General features: G+C 37.7%; 1 protein-coding gene across 1 annotated transcript in view; it reads left to right on the forward strand.

Annotated features, from left to right (window-relative positions):
• BANK1 (B cell scaffold protein with ankyrin repeats 1) overlaps positions 1–17,283 on the forward strand; it is a 134,724-nt gene that overhangs the window by 51,172 nt on the left and 66,269 nt on the right. Inside the window, exon 9 of the mRNA XM_054295404.1 lies at positions 7,184–7,380. Coding sequence (XP_054151379.1) covers positions 7,184–7,380 — 197 coding nt within the window. The remainder of the gene's footprint in view (positions 1–7,183; positions 7,381–17,283) is intronic.

The following is a 17,283-nucleotide window of genomic DNA, read 5'->3' on the forward strand; positions in this document are numbered from 1 at the left end:
ATGAACCAAGAATGAAGAACTTATGATTAATTTATTGGATAACTAATGAATCGCATGGTTTGACTTCTCACAAATTGTGATCTGTGTGATTAAAAACTTGGGAGTGTGAAAGTAAATCCAAGAGGCATACCATGTAATGAATTTAAAATGCAGTATGATACTTTCCTGTACAGACAGTGGTTTAGATCAAAATATGATGAGATGCAAGTTTGCTGACATAATTTTTAAGCTGCCAGTCCCATCTCCAAAATGGCTGTTCAACACTCTTTCAGTATGACAATGCAATATTTGTGAGCAGCCAATGTCTAGGCTTGTAGTGTCAAGATAGGTGACAAAGGTGCAAGAGGTTAACTCTGAAACAGATGAGCAAGCTAAATGCAGACTGGATAGAAACCACTGGAAAATGTGTTTAACACACAGCTTTAACTGGAGACAGAGCCAAGACTTGTCTGGTATTTTTAGTGATGGTGTCACCTCTTGTGAAAGAATGTAACTAAAGGTGGAAATACTGTCTGAAATATTGTACGTTCCATACTGAATTGATTTCAGGTATATTGTGTGCACATTCCTTTATATTCTGGTAATAGAATCCAGTCAAAGCATACCAATCAATTCCCACTCAAATTTCAAAATATTTATTGAGAAATATGTTTCTTTTTGGAAAGCCCTGATTCTCAGAATCCTCAGATTTGGGAATTTTTGTTGCATTGTTTCCTGTCCAAGAAATAACAATTTATTTGAGGAAAACCTGCTTCATTTTCCACTATTAATTATTTTTCCCTTTTTACAAGTTATCTATTGCTATTTCTCTAATTAAACTCAACTACTGGTGCTTATGAAAAGTCCTTAACTTGCTTTATAGAAAACAGTGCTTTTTGTCACCTAAAACTGCTAGCAACATAGCAAATTCTGTCCTGATTTCTGTAATTATTTTTTCCAAGTTGAAACATCTATCCCAAAAGAAGAAATAGAGTCTGGGTTTTTAGCTTCTGGCAGAATAATGGGGTGAGAGAGAAGGTACTGATATTGGCACTGTAGAAGTCATCTTAGGTGCTATTTAAATTGCTAGGAAAAACAACCGTGTCCTGTTTCAATAATTTGGGAAATAAAAGAAGGATGTCTTACAAGATGTGCAGAAATATCACTGTAGGCTGCTCTGTTTCCTTACTTCAATTTTATGAAAATTCCCACAGGCTAAGACAATGCTATGATAGAGTAATATTAGATTTTATGCTCTGTTTTATAGCTGAGGTTTTGCAGAATTCTCTGCAGAGAAGAGAAAGGACTATGACAGGACGAAACATACAAAAAATCCCCCAGCAATTCGCTCTTAACCTTGTGTATTTCAAAAGGAAGTTTAATTAAAAGCAAGCACTGGCCTCAATGTAAGTTGAAAGTTGAAGAAGCCACCTTAAAGCACTTAATATTGTGACACTTGAGGACTTTCCCTTTAACCTTTCCTTCCAGCTTGTGATCATCTGCTGACTAGTTCTTCGTGTAGGTGCCAAACAGCCACAGCTTTTCTCTGTTAACGTTCTCCATTAAAGCACTGATGATGAGTAAAAGCTACTTTACCCCCACTACACCCTTACTGCTTTTTCTCAGTTCTATATAGTTAGCTGAACTGAGTTGTTCCAGTTTCACTCCAGCAATTTTCACCAATTCAGTGTGACAAACTTGCAAGTTCAAGAATGGTATTTTCTACCTGAAGCACATGGGCTTTCAAATAATTACAGCCTCTTCCTACTGTGTATAATGCAAAACTTTATTTGAAGTGGTTAAACATGGTATGATGGAATTTTCTTTACAGCAGAACATCTAGTTTGTCTTAAGAGCTCAGCTCAATTTTGAGAATTGACAGTTTAAGAACAGTTATAATTTAAAAATGAACACAAATACATCCTGTAGTGGGCTTTTATTATCTGTCATTTTGACAGTGGCACCTATAGCTGTCAGTGATTTCTGCTGCAGAATCTGGTGGAAGGAGAGAAGTTCTTCACATTTCCTACTGACTTGGGAGGGATTCAAACAATTAGTGATGTCTCCTTTCACAATGAGGGCAAAAAACAAAGACTTTTAGAAAGCTTCAGTCATCTCTTTTGAGGTCATTAACCTTACTGTATTTCATAATTATAAATGGATTTGGGGGAGGAATTTCTGAGAGGCCAAGTACAAGGACATCTTTCTCCCTTCACTGCATGGGAGGCAAAGTTATTAGGTTATGTTATTATTAGCTAATTATTATTAGCAGAGAGTGACTACTGGTACCACAGCATGCAGAAATGGTCACCGAAATGTTGCTGAAAGAACAGGCGCCATCTCTACTGTCAGTACTGCATTTACCAAGACAACAATTGTACTGAGCCAGCCTCAAGTAGTTCAGGGCTTTGAGGGAGGGCTTCTCAGCAAGACTGGGAAAGTTTGGTCCTTGAGGATTGCATCCTACTTTGTGTGAGTGCAGCATGCTACCAACTGAGTGCCTGAAAATCAGAGTATTGAAACCTGTCTGAAGTTAGTGAAGCTCAGTCGTCTGTGGCTGCTCACAATGACTTGTTGTTTTGTGTCACAACTTGATGCCACCAGGCTTCAGGTTCAGAAGCAGAAGAGACTAAAACTGTCCATTTGAACCACTCATTTCCTTTTGGAGTTCTATGTAGATCTCACTATACCACCAATGTTGCTTTTTAAGTTTTCCTGCCTTTGCAGTTTATTTTCTAAGCAGTCAGAGTATCTCTTCTTCTTGCTGTACCCTTGTCTTGGAGATGATATCTAGCTTTCCTTCCATTTTTTAGAGTTTTAAATACATGCTCAGCATTATGTCATTTACACTCAGTGGTGATACATAAAGAGTAGACAACTTTATCCAATGTCATATTAGGAGTGGTGCTGTAAGGTATAGGGCCAAGGAAAACTTAAGGCTCAGTGCTAAATGAATGAACCTTGAATGTAATCTTATTTAAAAATTGATGCAAAAATCTGAAATGAAATTGCAAACAAGGCTCTCTGTATGACATATCTCGTCCCATCCAGGTTAAGAATTGGTTAAGCTGAATCCTACAACTAATTTAGAGAAAAGCAATTGCAAAACAAACAAGGAGCAATATAAAAGAAAAAAGATTGTCTTAGGAAATTGGTTTATAAATTTCTTTCTTTTTACCATCCTCCATGGCTGGCTAAGGTATTTAATTTGTTAATAATGTAGTTTCCTGGAATGTTCAAAGTATGTAAGTGTAGGAGTCCTGCCTGAATATCAAACTCAACTAGGGAGGAGTTGAGTGGTGACCAGGCAAAACAGCTCAAGTGCAAGGAGCTGAAGGAGTTTTGCAATACCTCTGTTCTGCATTACTTTAAGAGTGCAGCAATGCATTCTAGGCAGTTATATATCTGCCTAGAGCAGGCTATGAATGTCACCTCCTCCTCTCTTTCTGTTGGTGAAGAAATCATAGCATCCAGACCATTGGTAATATAGACTTGATTGCCTTTCAGGTTTGCAACCAGTTTTTTTTTTTATTTCATTACTATGAGTGGAAATTCATTCAGACCATGGTATTAATACTGTGTTAAGGCTCTTTTTATTGATTATATTTGACCCTCTGGTGTTGTCTAATAGGGTGCAAACTATTGAGTACCTATTGCATTGCTGGACATCTAAAAAAACAAATAGCAGAACCCACAAGTACTAAGAAGAGCAGTTTGAGCATTTGTGGAAGTTTTTTTTTTTTAAATATTAGCTCAGGTTTGAACACTTTTTTAAAGAGAATCTTATTTTTTCTTACATTTAGAAAAATCTTGACAAAAATAACAAGTCAAATGCATATACTCTGGGCTAAAACTGATAGTTCTTCAAATGACCAAATCAAACCTAGTTTGTGGAACTTTAATTAAAATGTTGAGCGATATTGAGTAAAGAAGTTGTGGAGCATGTACTTGTCTCAAAAACCTTAGCTGCTATGCAGTTTTACAATTGCCTGTTGTAGCCCAAAGGATTTTAAAGCACACTGCAAATACAAGGGAGTATAAACTACAACACATACTCTTGTTGATGGAAGTTCAACCTGCCAAGGCTTCTAAAACAAGTGGCTTGTTTTACACAGGCACTGTGTATTTACAGTTTCTTGATTAGATTTTTCTTTGCCTGGTGGAAATAAAAGTCAGGCAACACTAAATTTGTTTTTAAATCAGTTTAGAGTTGTTAATGGTACTTTTGATTAAACTGTGGCCCACTCAAATACCACCAAAAATAATATTGGAATGGGTTAGTGCTGGAATATTCTTTGTCCAAAATGCAGTCAAAATTGTCCTAACATTTTTTTTCTCAGTTAGTACTTAGCTATGCCTATTCTAAGAACTGCTCTTGTTCATTTTTTTGAATATTGGGGTGAGATTTTACTCTCTCCCATATTATGATTCTCCTGGAACAAAAAGGCTGGGCAGGGGAAGTACAAAAATAAGCCACATTTCACTTTGCAGAAGAATGTAAAAATTAGAAAGTTTGTTAAAGACTGACAGCTAAGAGATTTCCATAAGTCATAAGTTCTTCCAGCGCAATATGGGCTGAAAATGTGCTGGCTAACCTGTAGACAACTGATGACAGGGATATAAAATAAAACTCAAGAAAGATAGAAAAAACTGTGTAAATTCCCAAGCTGTAGTCCTGGATGGGAGACATGTGGAAATAGACTGTCTGGAGTTGAAGGGACCATGAAGTTACTGCAAAAACAGGCAGGTTGAACACAAAGAAATTACCAGGACTAACTGGCATTCTTTAAGAGCTCTGAAGAAATTTTCAAGTAGAATATCTGGGTTTCTAACAGTGCAATATTTCAATTTTAGTACTAGGATGTGTGACCAACCAGGAGTTGATGCCCAAACCCAGCTTCTCAGGCAACCCTCTGACTTAGAAGCAGCTTAATGTATCATTTCTACTGGACAAACTAATAAAACTGTTAATTTAAAAAGTCTTCTGTAATGTGAAGCCTGACTTTGTGAATTTCTTGTAGGGTTTTTTTTGAGTCAGTAAACCTGGTTAAGTCAGTAACTGACTGGGTATGGTTGGATAACTGACCAAAGCCAGGAGACAGGCAATTGGGAAAAATCTTTTTTTGCTAGCAATACGAAGTGTTCAGTGTAGCAAGGAAAAAGGCTAATGGGGGCAGGGAATGAGACATTTAGTCTCATTTAGACATTTACTGCATTTATGCAATAAAATGTCAGATGATATTCATTACAGGTAAAACCAAAATAGTGCAAGTGAAGAAAAGCAGTCCTATGGTATCATCCAAAATTAGAGGATTTGAGCAGACTATTAGTGCTGAGGAATAAGACCAAGCAGTTCCATGAGAACATCAACTTGTTGCTAGGCAGCAGATCAAAAAGCTAATGAAGTACTAGGAATTATTAGAAAAGGAATAGAGAACAAAACAGGACATAATTATGGCAATGCATGAATTATATGGCACATCCCAAAGTTGAGTATCATGTGCATCCCTTCTGTCTTCTCGAAATAGTTACAGAAAAGCTGGAAAAGGTTGAGGGGAGAGCAGTGTGTGTGGTGGAGTTGGTTCTCTACAGGGCCCAATTAACTACACTGGAGCCCTTCAAAAAAGAAATTATGAGAATGAGTAAATCATTGGAATTGCATAGAGGGCAGACAGTGATGGAGAGTAAGATGAATAAGGGACTGGCAGTTGAGCCCTAGCAGGAGCCAGGCTCAAAGCAAACTACGGGGAGTGATGCCTTGTGAAGGCTGACCCAGAACAGAGACTAGATGGAGCAAAATAATAAAGTGTGTATTTATTAAGAGGCCTCAATAGATCCACCTTGGGCAGCACAACCCAAAATGACCCCAAAATGGATGACTGGTCATGGGGTCTCACACTTTTATAAGTTCTGGTCCACTTGCATATTGGAGCTAATTGTCCAATTACAGCTTTAGCCCATGAAGTCCCATCCTTCTTGTTTTCTCTCTTCAGTCCACCATTGTTTATGCCTGAAATTTAGATCATTTGTCCTTGGTCCCCAGCTAGAGAAGGAATTGTTTTGTCTACCTATCCTGTGAACAGAGCTTACTATCCCCTAATATGAAGCCTAGACTTACTCACTAAAGCAGATCAGAATCTGAAAAATATAAAAGCTAAAACCTGAGGTATGAAGACCATTCCTTCATGCACTGGGTAGGAAAGACCCTCAGGCTGCAAAAAGTTGATGATGCCTGGGACAGGCTGGGTGCATGCTTGGGGAAGAGATACACTGCATGCTGACTTACACATGCTTTTAATTAAAGTCCCTTTTGAAATACACAAGCCTAAGAGTGAATTGCTGGGGGTTTTTTGTATGTTTTGTCCTGTCATAGTCCTTTCTCCTCTCTGCAGAGAATTCTGCAAAACCTCAGCTATAAAACAGAGCATAAAATCTAATATTACTCTATGATAGCGTTGTCTTAGCCTGTGGGAATTTTCCTAAAGTGGGTACACAGCCAACCACAATTAATCAGGAAGTAGAGTATGAATGTAGAGAGAAGTATTTTCTACGCTTGAGCTCTTTTTCTTTGTTGTTACTTGTTTGGTGGTTGTTGTATGTAACTTGTATTCATTCATAGAGTTAAAATACAGGAAGATGCTGAAATGATAAATGGAATGTCCCAGCTCCAATGTAAAAGTGGTTTTTGATAGAAATTAATATCAGGTTATTTCTGATAAATCCTAAAAACTTTTATCTAATTCATCTTTAAATTCTCTGGTTTTTCATCACAAGGATAAGCAACTTTTCCAGGTGTCTGGTAGTCCTTTGATTTTTCAGAAATTATTTTTAATATCAAAACATAGCATCATAAACCTGTAAAAATGTCCCCCTCAAAAATATTCTACCTGCCAAAGGCATGTCTTGACTGTTGAATTGTCTGCCCTTTGCAAGAAAGCTTATTTCTCAGTAGAACAGAAGTGCTTTTAAATCCCCCTGTTAGGATAAAAATGAGATTTCTCAGTTACACCAGAGGCTCCTTTATTGATATGTGTATAGGCATTGTAAAACTGCTAATTGAGAAAATAATTCTTTGGCTGTTAGTTCAATACCAGGAGCTTGAAAACTCTGATTCCACAGCACTAATATTCAAAAGACATTTATAGAAGAAGGTGTTCTATAAAAGCAGAACTTTGTTTCTTAAGACTTTATTTCCATTATACAGATAGCCCTTTGGAAGAATTTCCTACCCTGCTTCACTGTGCCGCCAGATTTGGCTTGAAGAAACTTGCAGCATTTCTACTCAGTTGTCCTGAGGCCACACGGGCTTGCAAAATAACCAATAAATATGGAGATGATCCAGAGAGTATTGCAAAGAAGCATGGGCACAAGGAATTAAGAAAATTAATCCAAGAATTGTCAGTAAGTCCATGTGCTTTCCATATGTCATCTACAACCAGGGGGCTAAGATGTTGTACTACTGAGATCCCATAGCCTTCGTGTAAAGACTAATATGTTGTAGTCCTTCTGTCTGAAAATATTGTTGTACTCTTGTCTGAGAAAGAGGGGTCAAAATGGGGTACAGCCACTTTCTTTGTGCACTGATGGTGAAGATCAGAGGTTTTTCACTGCTCAAGTCTTAGGCATGTAATGGGAAGGAGAACAGTGAGCCAGAAGTACCTTATGTGGCCTGGTTAGATTGGTGCTTTTAGCACCCAAATAATGGTTATATTGTAAGTAGTCTAGACCAGCTGTCTAGAGTAGGAGCTAAAGACTTCTTTAAAGGTCACTTTAAAAGGGACTTTGAAGTCTCTTAGCACTGCTGTTCTTCACCATTCAAAAATGAGTTGTTTCCCTGCCATGGTTGTTCGTGCCACTGTGACCGAAAGGTAAATTTTATCACCTTTAGACGGAGTCAGTATTTCTTCAGCTGGGTATGCAAGAGGGGTTTGGGGCAATAGTTGCTCTTCCATGTGAAAGGTAATAGTGAAATGGGGGTCTTTCCATAGTTCTACCATGCAAATTATTGCAAATGAAACCTAACAGAATTGCAGTAAAAAAGCAATGTACTGTAGTGACATTTGAGAGCTTTAACCTATTTCAACTCTTTTTGTGCTAACTGCAATATGTACAGATAGAATTCTACAGTTTTGATGCTACAATTGAGCTCAAATTTAACTCAAGAAAATGTGTTCCTCTCTACCATCCAGCATAAAGCTGTACATAAAACCATGCTGTCTTCCTGGATCACCATGTTAGTAATTTCACATTTAACAATTCTAGCTGCTGGAGTTGCCCCACAGTCATCCTTGCATTGGTCAGTCTGACATGTAAGGTCAGGCTTTTCAGTTCCTGGAGTTTACCTGTTTGGCTTGAAGAGAATGGAACTGTATTCCCTTACCTCCCTGCCTGTGTGTTTGGCTAGGTGCTGTTTTTGTATGGTCAGATACTCCCAGTAAAGTTGTGTGTAAAGGATTGGTAAGAACAGGCAGAATATGAATAAGGTCATACTTAATTCTTGGTGAAATACTTTGATTTCTTTTCCAAGATGATCATATGAGCTGAAGAGTTGAAACATGGATGAAAAACCATTTTGGAAACATGGTTTCCTTTGATAATTTTTCATGTTTAACGATAATGAATAATTCTATAGGACATTTTTTTTACACTAGTGTTGTAGAAATTCAATTTCTGATGTGTCTTTGTTGTGCACTCCACGTGGAACTGGAAGTTTCAGAAAATAGGTAATTTTGGTTTTATCCTAATACACTCATACTCTGGTCTGGGGCTTCTTCAAGAGAAGACAAGCATGCATGATACAGGCAGACTAAGGTGATACACAGAGAGTACATGGCAATTCTATTTCACTTTTTAACAGATCTTTTTCTTTTCACTTTTTAATAGACCTTGTCAGTGATGGAAGGCAATGCTTGTGAGAGTGGTTTATTTCACTATGAAAAGCATATAAAGTGTGTGCATACCTCTGGTTAGCTTTTCTTTATTAATAAGATTATTAATTGTCCTAATAAAGTCTAAGTATAAATTTGTCAGTCTAAAACATGTATTTAAAATGGCAATTGATCTCTAAAATGTAATTTTTCTTTAAAACACTTCTCTGATGGTACATGCCTGCTATTGTTTGCACATGAACAGTTAAAAACAACTGTTCTCTGCTTTCCCAAGGATGAAAACTTATACCAGTATTGAAGTAAAAACTACTCTTTGGACACTGTAAATGTGTGTAGTCTGGATAGGACATTCAGTTGTACTACCTGTTTTCAGTTGATTCAAATGGGTTTGCTTACTAATGCGACACAAGTAAAAATCTGAGTGTGCTTCAAGTCTGCCAAATGTGTAATATGAAACTATAGCAACATTAGCTCCAACCACTGGAAGAAAAATGGCTTATTTGTGTCCACTGTAATAGTGCACTTAAGCAAAAACACTTACTGTACCTCTGTAATTGATGGGAATATGGAAAAGAAATATTTGCATGGCTCTGAGCCAAGAAGAATTTAGTTTAACCATGTTCCTGGAACTTCCCATTACAGCTGTAATGTTGACATTACTTATTATTAAAATACAAGTACTTTTGCATTTGGCATACCTCTCAATGTTTCAAAAGTGTTACTTGTGTTTGGTTGTTCCTTTAAGGAATAGCCCCAAAATACACATAGTAAATCATGGCTTCTATCTTAAAGAGCAGTAGGGTTCCAGAAAAATGAGTGCATTAAAACATACATGTGATTTTTCCAAAATCCTGCGAAGTGTCTTTCATTTGTTGGAGAAAAACCAACAAAACCCAGAAGTGTGATTTTGAGCTGGAGAATTCTTAGGGGAGTAAGAATTCCCTGAGATGGTTAGAGAGAGCGCATCAAAAGATGAAGTGGCAACAACTCAGCTACTATTTCTACCTTCAAGGCCAGCGGGCTGTACAGCCCTTTTTGGTGTCTGCTGAGCAGCTCAGTGCTCAGGGCTTTTATTTGCTACTGCTTTGCTGCTTCCCTGTCAGCAGGCTTAATAGAAAGGTGCTCAGGGCTGTGTTGGCAAAGGTGAGCCATGGGAGCTGGCTTTCACAGGGGTCATCTGAATGGCATAAGTGCCCTGTCTCTGTTTTAAAGGAAAACCTCTTTCTGCAGCTGGACACTGACAGTGTCAATGTGGGGAGTGTTACAGCCACAGAAAACAGATCTGGAGATCTGGAGTGCCTGGTGGCTGTGCTGGGAGCTGATCTCCTGATGTGTGAGAGCAAAGCACAAGGGAAGGATCCCACATCATGAGGCATGCTCCTCAGCTGGATGAACACACCCAGAAGAGATTCTTCTGCTTTTAGTACCAGTGTTAAGTGCAGTGCAGGGTCATTAAATGCTAAAACCTCACACCCATTGTGATCCTGTATATATCTGTGCTTCCACCATGGTAGTGTCTGCCTTCTGTGTCAGAATTTCTGCATTTCAGATGCTCCTTGAAAATGTCTGCTCTGGTGAGGGAACACTACAATACTTGAATGATTTGCATTAAAGGTACTAAATTGGTGACACTGTGCTTGAAAGAGTCTTCAGTGAGGATTATAATGAAACTCAGTTTCAAATGTGCCAGCAGTTTATTAAGCAAATTGGGGTTTTTTGCATTTTAGCACAATGGGCATTCATTTCTAATTTCTACATGTTTCATTATAGTTCAGATAAAGTAATTTCCTCTTCTGTAGCATAAAAGACGGACACACTTAACACTCTGCAATAACATGCTGACTTGTCAGTCTTTTGATTTTTATTCCTCTATACCTTCAAGTATTTGAATGTTTTCCACAATTGCCTATAGGCTGAATTGCTTGAATCAAGTGTGTCTATTTAAAACTACTAAGAGACATTTGGTAGGAATTCTGGCAGGAGTCCTTGTATTTGAGCCTTTGAGGCTTGGTTGATCCAGCTAATAGCTCAAATGCCAGTAGGAAATGCTTGCCATTAGCCACAGGTCAAAACATATCTGCAGTCAGCTATTCCAGTACCTGTGACAGGTATTTGTAAAGTGACAGTACTTCTCTGGCATATCAGGGCTTTATTTCAGATGTTTGCCTTCTGCATATGCTCTGTCTCTGAAAGCTGCTTTGACATGAGCTCGTTCTTCTTGCCACCAGCTGTGGCTTTCTAAGTCTGTGTAAAAAAATCTACCTCCAGATTATAAAAAAATCATTGAAATTATGTTCTTATCCAGCACACAAAGTAAGACTTTAAAAATAATGCTAGGAAATTGTCTCTCATCTAGGTGAGTAAGGAGGGGAGTATGTTCAATTGTGACCTGACCATTTAAAATCGGAGATCAGACTGGTAGCCAGTTTAGGCGTTTGTGCTTTGGCATAGGAGTAATTCTTTGTTCCAGCACTTTGGGTTTCTAATTTCTTCTTTCTTTTAATGTGAGCTGTGTAGCTGAATGTGTCATAGCCAGGAAGATTACTGTGTACCACTGTAGTATACATCACAAAAAAACCCACAGTTCAGAAAGTGTTTTATTGGTTGGTTAATGCAAATGCTTTCCGATTGCTGGCTTCAGCCTTTAAAGCAGATTCCTAGGGGTGGCATAAACGTTGTTTAAATATAAAAATTGAAGGGTTGTTTTTTGTTGTCACCACACATTTGAGACAGCACAAATTAATTTTTATTTTTAAAATACCTTCTGACATTTCAGGATTGGTTACCAGAAGCCAAAGACAGAAAAGGGAGGTCAATTGACCTTTTTTTCACCTGCCCTGTCACCAGGTCTGTAACAATTTGCAACAGAGCAGGAGACTGATAGAAGAATTTTCTTCCTCTGCCACTAGCAAAACTCTGTCTGGATTTCTTGTTTAACCTAATTTTCTGTCTGCCTGCTTGAAGCACCCCTTAGGCAGCTATTGAAAATATAATAGGTATTTAATTCTGTACCTATTGGTGGAAATTCCTTCAGAATGGCATAGATTGAGATTGCCCTGCATGGCTGTTCAGAAGAAGCTTGTTTTCTTTCCAGAAGGGAGAGTTACAGCAATTCTAACTCATCTGAGCTACATCCTGCAAAGCCTAGACCCTGAGTTACTGGGTTCACTGCTGTTAGAAGTTCCCTCAGCAGCAGAGAGAAGCACAGTCTTACAGCTGGTCATAATTTTCACTCAGAGACTATTCGATAGAAGATATGTGTTTTGGATAGCAGGGGAGGGAGGCAAGACATTTTCCTTCCTGAAATGCCAAGCTGTATTTTTATAAATCATAGCAGGCTTAAAGGATGGGCAGAAATGTAGTTTGAGAAGTAACTCATCATTGTACACCTCTCCCCTTTCATCTCTTACTTTGAAGTGCTTGTTTGAACCAGAATATAGAATCTCCTGAAGTATCTTCAGCTTGATGAAATAGAAAGCAGTCTACAGAAATAGGGTGTTTTGGAAATTGAGGGTACTTTTCATCTCAGTTGTTTTATGTGAAAAGAATCTTACTTGGCTTTGTAGCTACTATTGCCAAATGACAGGAAATCTTTAGACTGCAGGAATCCCTTCACCAAGGATTCTCATAATTTGCTGGGGTGTTCTAGAAGCTCTTTAGAAATCAGCACTTTCTGAACACAGAAGTATTATTCTTCTGTTTATTTTTAGCTTTGTATTTCTGTAAAAGGCTATGTAATGTGGCAGAGCTCCTCACCAAGAAACAGATTTTTACATATGTTTGCAATATCTTCCTCAGCTATTAATTTTCTGCCCGGGAAGGATCGTATGTAAAAAGATAAAGAATCTTAGATGAATCTGATTGCTGTCAATAGTTCTTTAATTACTTTAAATGCTATTCCAGTATTGCATGGGGCTGTAGCTCATTGCTATCAAATATCTGGTAGACTATGTGACAGAGAAGAGGATTAGTCTGGTTTCTGAAATTCCTTCTAATCCACCAGTGAGTCCTTGGTGAAGCCTGCTGGATTTAATTCTTGCCACAATATTTTAGTGCACAGAAATGTCAATTGTATGCATTCTTTGGTACACTGGAAATTACCTAGCTGAAATGAATAAGTGACTGTATTCTTTGATAGTCTTCAGTGAGTGGATATTCACAAATCAAATTCTTCAAGAGAGGCTTGCTATTATCCAGTCTTGGTGTTTTATGTTTAAGATTTGGTTTGGGTAATTTGTTTTGTTCGTGTGTTCTCAGAGGAATGTGCTCCCTGTAATGAAAACTTGCTGGCATATACTGTCTTTTGAGGTCAGGCAATTTAGTGAAGAGATAAGATACAGACTGAGCACAGAAAATTTTGGCTTCAAGAAGGAAAGACTAGATTTTTAATTTTGAAAAACCAGCCATTACACTACTACATACATTTTAAAAGTTTCTGTATTGACTTTTATTCAGGCTAGAATCTTGCACCTTAACTGTGATTACATCTCCTGTCAAGAGGTATGCAATTGAGTGCAGCCTTCTTGCAGAAAGAATGATAAGTGGAATTGCAGATTTGGAAACCTTACTCTTGTATAAGATGCCTATTGAAATTTGTGTGTAATTTAGAATGAATGAGAATGTTTTTTCCAAAGAATTGTCTGGTATTTTGTCTCATCTTCTGATATTGCATAACTATGGCAGTGACACAGTGGAAGTCAGTTATTTGCAATTCACTGTTAGTAAAAGCTTTTACAATTTTTAATGGGAACTTGAATACTAATGAAATTTCACACAAAATGCTTGTGAATTAGAAGTAGGGAAAATGCAAAAGGATTCCTTGATGATACCTCAGTTATTAAAGGTATTTAGGATTGTAATAGCTAAAATGGATTTTCACAGGTTTTTCTGACTGTTTGTTGGTGTGAGATGAGCAAATAGACATGGCTAGAGGGGACCGTCTGGGAAGGTGGGATGGGGAGTGTCCCATTTTTCAGAAGTACTCTGTAGGCTGAAAAGAACCCTTCTTATAATCTACCTGGATTATTATTCTTTGAATTTGCTTGAACATCTAAAAAACATTTGGCTAAGCTGTTTATGTTAATGAAAAATGCAAATGCAATACTTTATGAGAAAGAGAGAAAAGAAGTCACCATGTTATGTTGCTGTAGAAATCAGTGGCATGCCTATATCAAATCTGGCCTCTGTGTCTACAAACACCTGTGGATGTGAATAAATTGAAGTAGATAAAGACTGCACTAGACTGAGGATTTGTTAGCAAATGAGCTGTTTCTGCCTAACCTGTGTCATGGAAAGTGACCCAATTGGACATGAAATACTGTTGTGTATACGGGGTCATTTTTCTATTCAGCTTCTTTAGAAACTGCTGAAGCTGGAAAGGTTAGAGACCTTTGTGGAGGTTGAGAACTTTCAGTCTCTGTGTAGGGTGTTTTCATCCTGAGGGCATGAGTTCTCTATCCAAATTACAAACGAATTGCATGAAGTTAAGCAAGGGATTTTCCCAAGGAGAGAATACCGCACAGTTTTCTATTTTAACAGATGTTCCTTTCACCTTTCAATCAACCTTCCTGCACTGGTGATATCACTAAGTGTATTATTAGGTAGGGAGATCTTCTTCCTTAAATACAAACATCTCAGAAGCCCTTACAATGCAAAGAAAAAAAAATAGGTTGTATAAAATTATCTGGTAGCCGATTTACTGCAGAAGGAAGCGTTGCTGAGGCATTTCAATGGAAAGTGTAGGAGCAAGTTTTAGGTCTTGCCTCTGTCAGTTGCAGCAATTTGAAGGTATATTTGTGACTCTCATGAAGCAGGTTTATCTTTACATAGCATGTGCTGCCAGCCTGATTATCTGGAATATGCCCTTTGGCTGCCTCCCAGTGATCCGTGAGGAATCAAACATTGTCATATCTTACAAGTTGTTGAGAACAAAGAAAGGTAGTGTATCAGCAGTGCCTTTCTCCAGCCCCTCAGAAGGAAAAAAACATCAGAATTTAAAAGAAATACAAATAAAAAAAGACCACCACAGAGAAAAAAACAGTAATAAGGCTCTTTCAATTTCATGGGGGAAAATGAAGGAAGAGTAGGAGAGGTAAGGAGCTGTTAAAATTGTTGTGGCAATTATAATCTGCAAGCCAAAACCACCTACATTTTGAGTGACATTGTGAGGTCTGAGGGAAGTGTTTTGATCTCAGAGCCCTAAGAAAAACTAGGTGGAGAAGCAAGAATTAATGAGTAAAGTTAGGTAAGAGGCTTGCTGAGTCCTTAGCAATCTGAAGTTTCAGTGCTCTGCACAGAACTAATAGTGAGTTACCAAGCTTTGCTTCAGCTGTAATTTATTGCTTAATTAGAAAAATTGTCTTTGAGCTCTACATCAATAGGATGACCATTAGGGAAAGGCATTTCTCAAAGCTACCAAGCCCATTATATGGAAACTACCTAAGAAAATCCATTTCTGCTCTGCATAGTGTTAGTTCCTTTTAACACAGCCCTCCAAGGTCTCAATTTATAATTCTGTCTGAGGACCCTGCACAGAAGGAACACTCTTTATTTTGCCTTTGATTTTTCCTGTCCCCAAATGTCTTACAATAAATTATTTAATGTTTCATTGCCAGAACTATAGGGTGTCTAGTAATAATAGCTATTTCTTCTGTTTGATGAGAGCTTAAAAATGTTTTCTGAGTTCCCACACCCTACCAAACTCAAAAGAACCTGCAGCAGTTGACATAAAGATGTCTCCTTTTGTGGAGAAAAAACCAATGTAACTGCTAATAGATTGCTTTATAATACATGTTAAATAACCATCACAATCACTGCAGTTGAAATTTATGGTGTGTATGTAGCAGACATATGCAGGCCTCCTCAACCCCACGAGCCCCATGCCAGAATCTTCATCTTCACGTGTTGGAGTTTTGGGAGCTGTTCTTGGGCAGTTGTTAAAGGCTCCCCAAAGCTCTCACTGTGAATGTGAGGCACATAACTGGATCTTAGCACTCTCTGATGATGCCAACCTTCAGAGCCATGTTGGTGTGGTTTTACTTGCTCTTGATATTTCTGATTATTTTGTTGCTCCTGTATAGCCTTGGGATGTGACTTGAAAGCCAATATTTTGAAACATTAAAGAACTGCTTAGGACCTGCAGTTAGCCACCTGTGGCCTTCTGAATTCCAGCTGAGTTCATCTGCTGTTACTAAATACAACTTTCTAAGAAGCCCAAGAATAAAAGTAGGAAGAGATGGCTCCTGCCAAATGGAAGAGACTAGCAAGTCCTCCTTGGGCTACAGAGGAAAACAGAAATGAGGTTCTGTGCCACCATGAAAGTAATAGAGTAAGTCTGACTCCTAATTGCATCATTCAATCAAGCCTTCAAAGATCCTTTTAAATTAGATGTATTTTAAAAAATGCTGCCAGTTGGTAGCCTGTACTGTCTTACATAAATGGGTCAAAGGATTGAACAAAAGTTTCCATGGAGACTATATATGACTGCAAGGTGCTTTCCAAATAAATTAAAGTCTTGTGTTGCAAGGAAAAAGGTTAAAAGGTAACAAAATCTAGTACAGGTATATAGATCTGCAGTCAATTCTGGCCACTGGGGCACTTGTCATCACTGACAACACAATCAGTTAAGTTTTAACTGTAAATCTAGTGAATAATATAGCATTCTTTCTTCATAACAGTTAAACAGGACAGACCCAGCTGCAAGGCTGAGTTAATCATGCACATACAGAACAAGAAAAAACTCTTCTTCTGGGAAATCCAGAACACATAATTTCAGAATTTTGAAAGTAGTTATAATAAGTGAGAACTATTCATATGATTTTTTCTAGATTATTAATTAAAGACTAGAGTTTTCATTTTTAACTTTTTCTTTTGTGCAAATTAAATGAACCTGTGTAATGCAGAGAGAAAGATGATATTTCCTACTAGGTTTTTAGTAAATAAAACAACAAAGAAGCAGGTTTGTATATACAGTACATCTGAATTGCCTTGTGTTCATAACAATTCAGTCAACACTGAAATGTTGATTGGATACTGCTTATTTGTTTAGATAATAACTGTAGATTAAGCCACACATTTTTCTGATTGCAGGAAGTTTTGTGCTAGATTGGTACACAGATTGTTGTAATGGTCCTATCAGTGTTATTGCTTCTATTGGTACTCCACCACGCTCATAACATGACAGTATAGAGGATAGAAATGTGGTTTAGAATAGCCCCTGAGTGAGTAAATATTTCCATGGTTATTGATGTCTTCAATTTTTGATCTCAGCATTGAGAGGAAATATATATGAACATCCCTATATCTAAATTGGTGTCAACAGTGTGATTTAACAAAGTTATTCTAGTCTTTGGCTCATAAAATTTGCAATTATGTTTTTAGCAAAACATTTTGTAATTCTAAAGATGGTTCTTCATTT

This window comes from Melozone crissalis, unplaced genomic scaffold (assembly GCF_028551555.1).
Source record: "Melozone crissalis strain CALT ecotype California unplaced genomic scaffold, PUWL_Pcris_2 ptg000006l_1, whole genome shotgun sequence".
Lineage (NCBI taxonomy): Eukaryota > Metazoa > Chordata > Aves > Passeriformes > Passerellidae > Melozone > Melozone crissalis.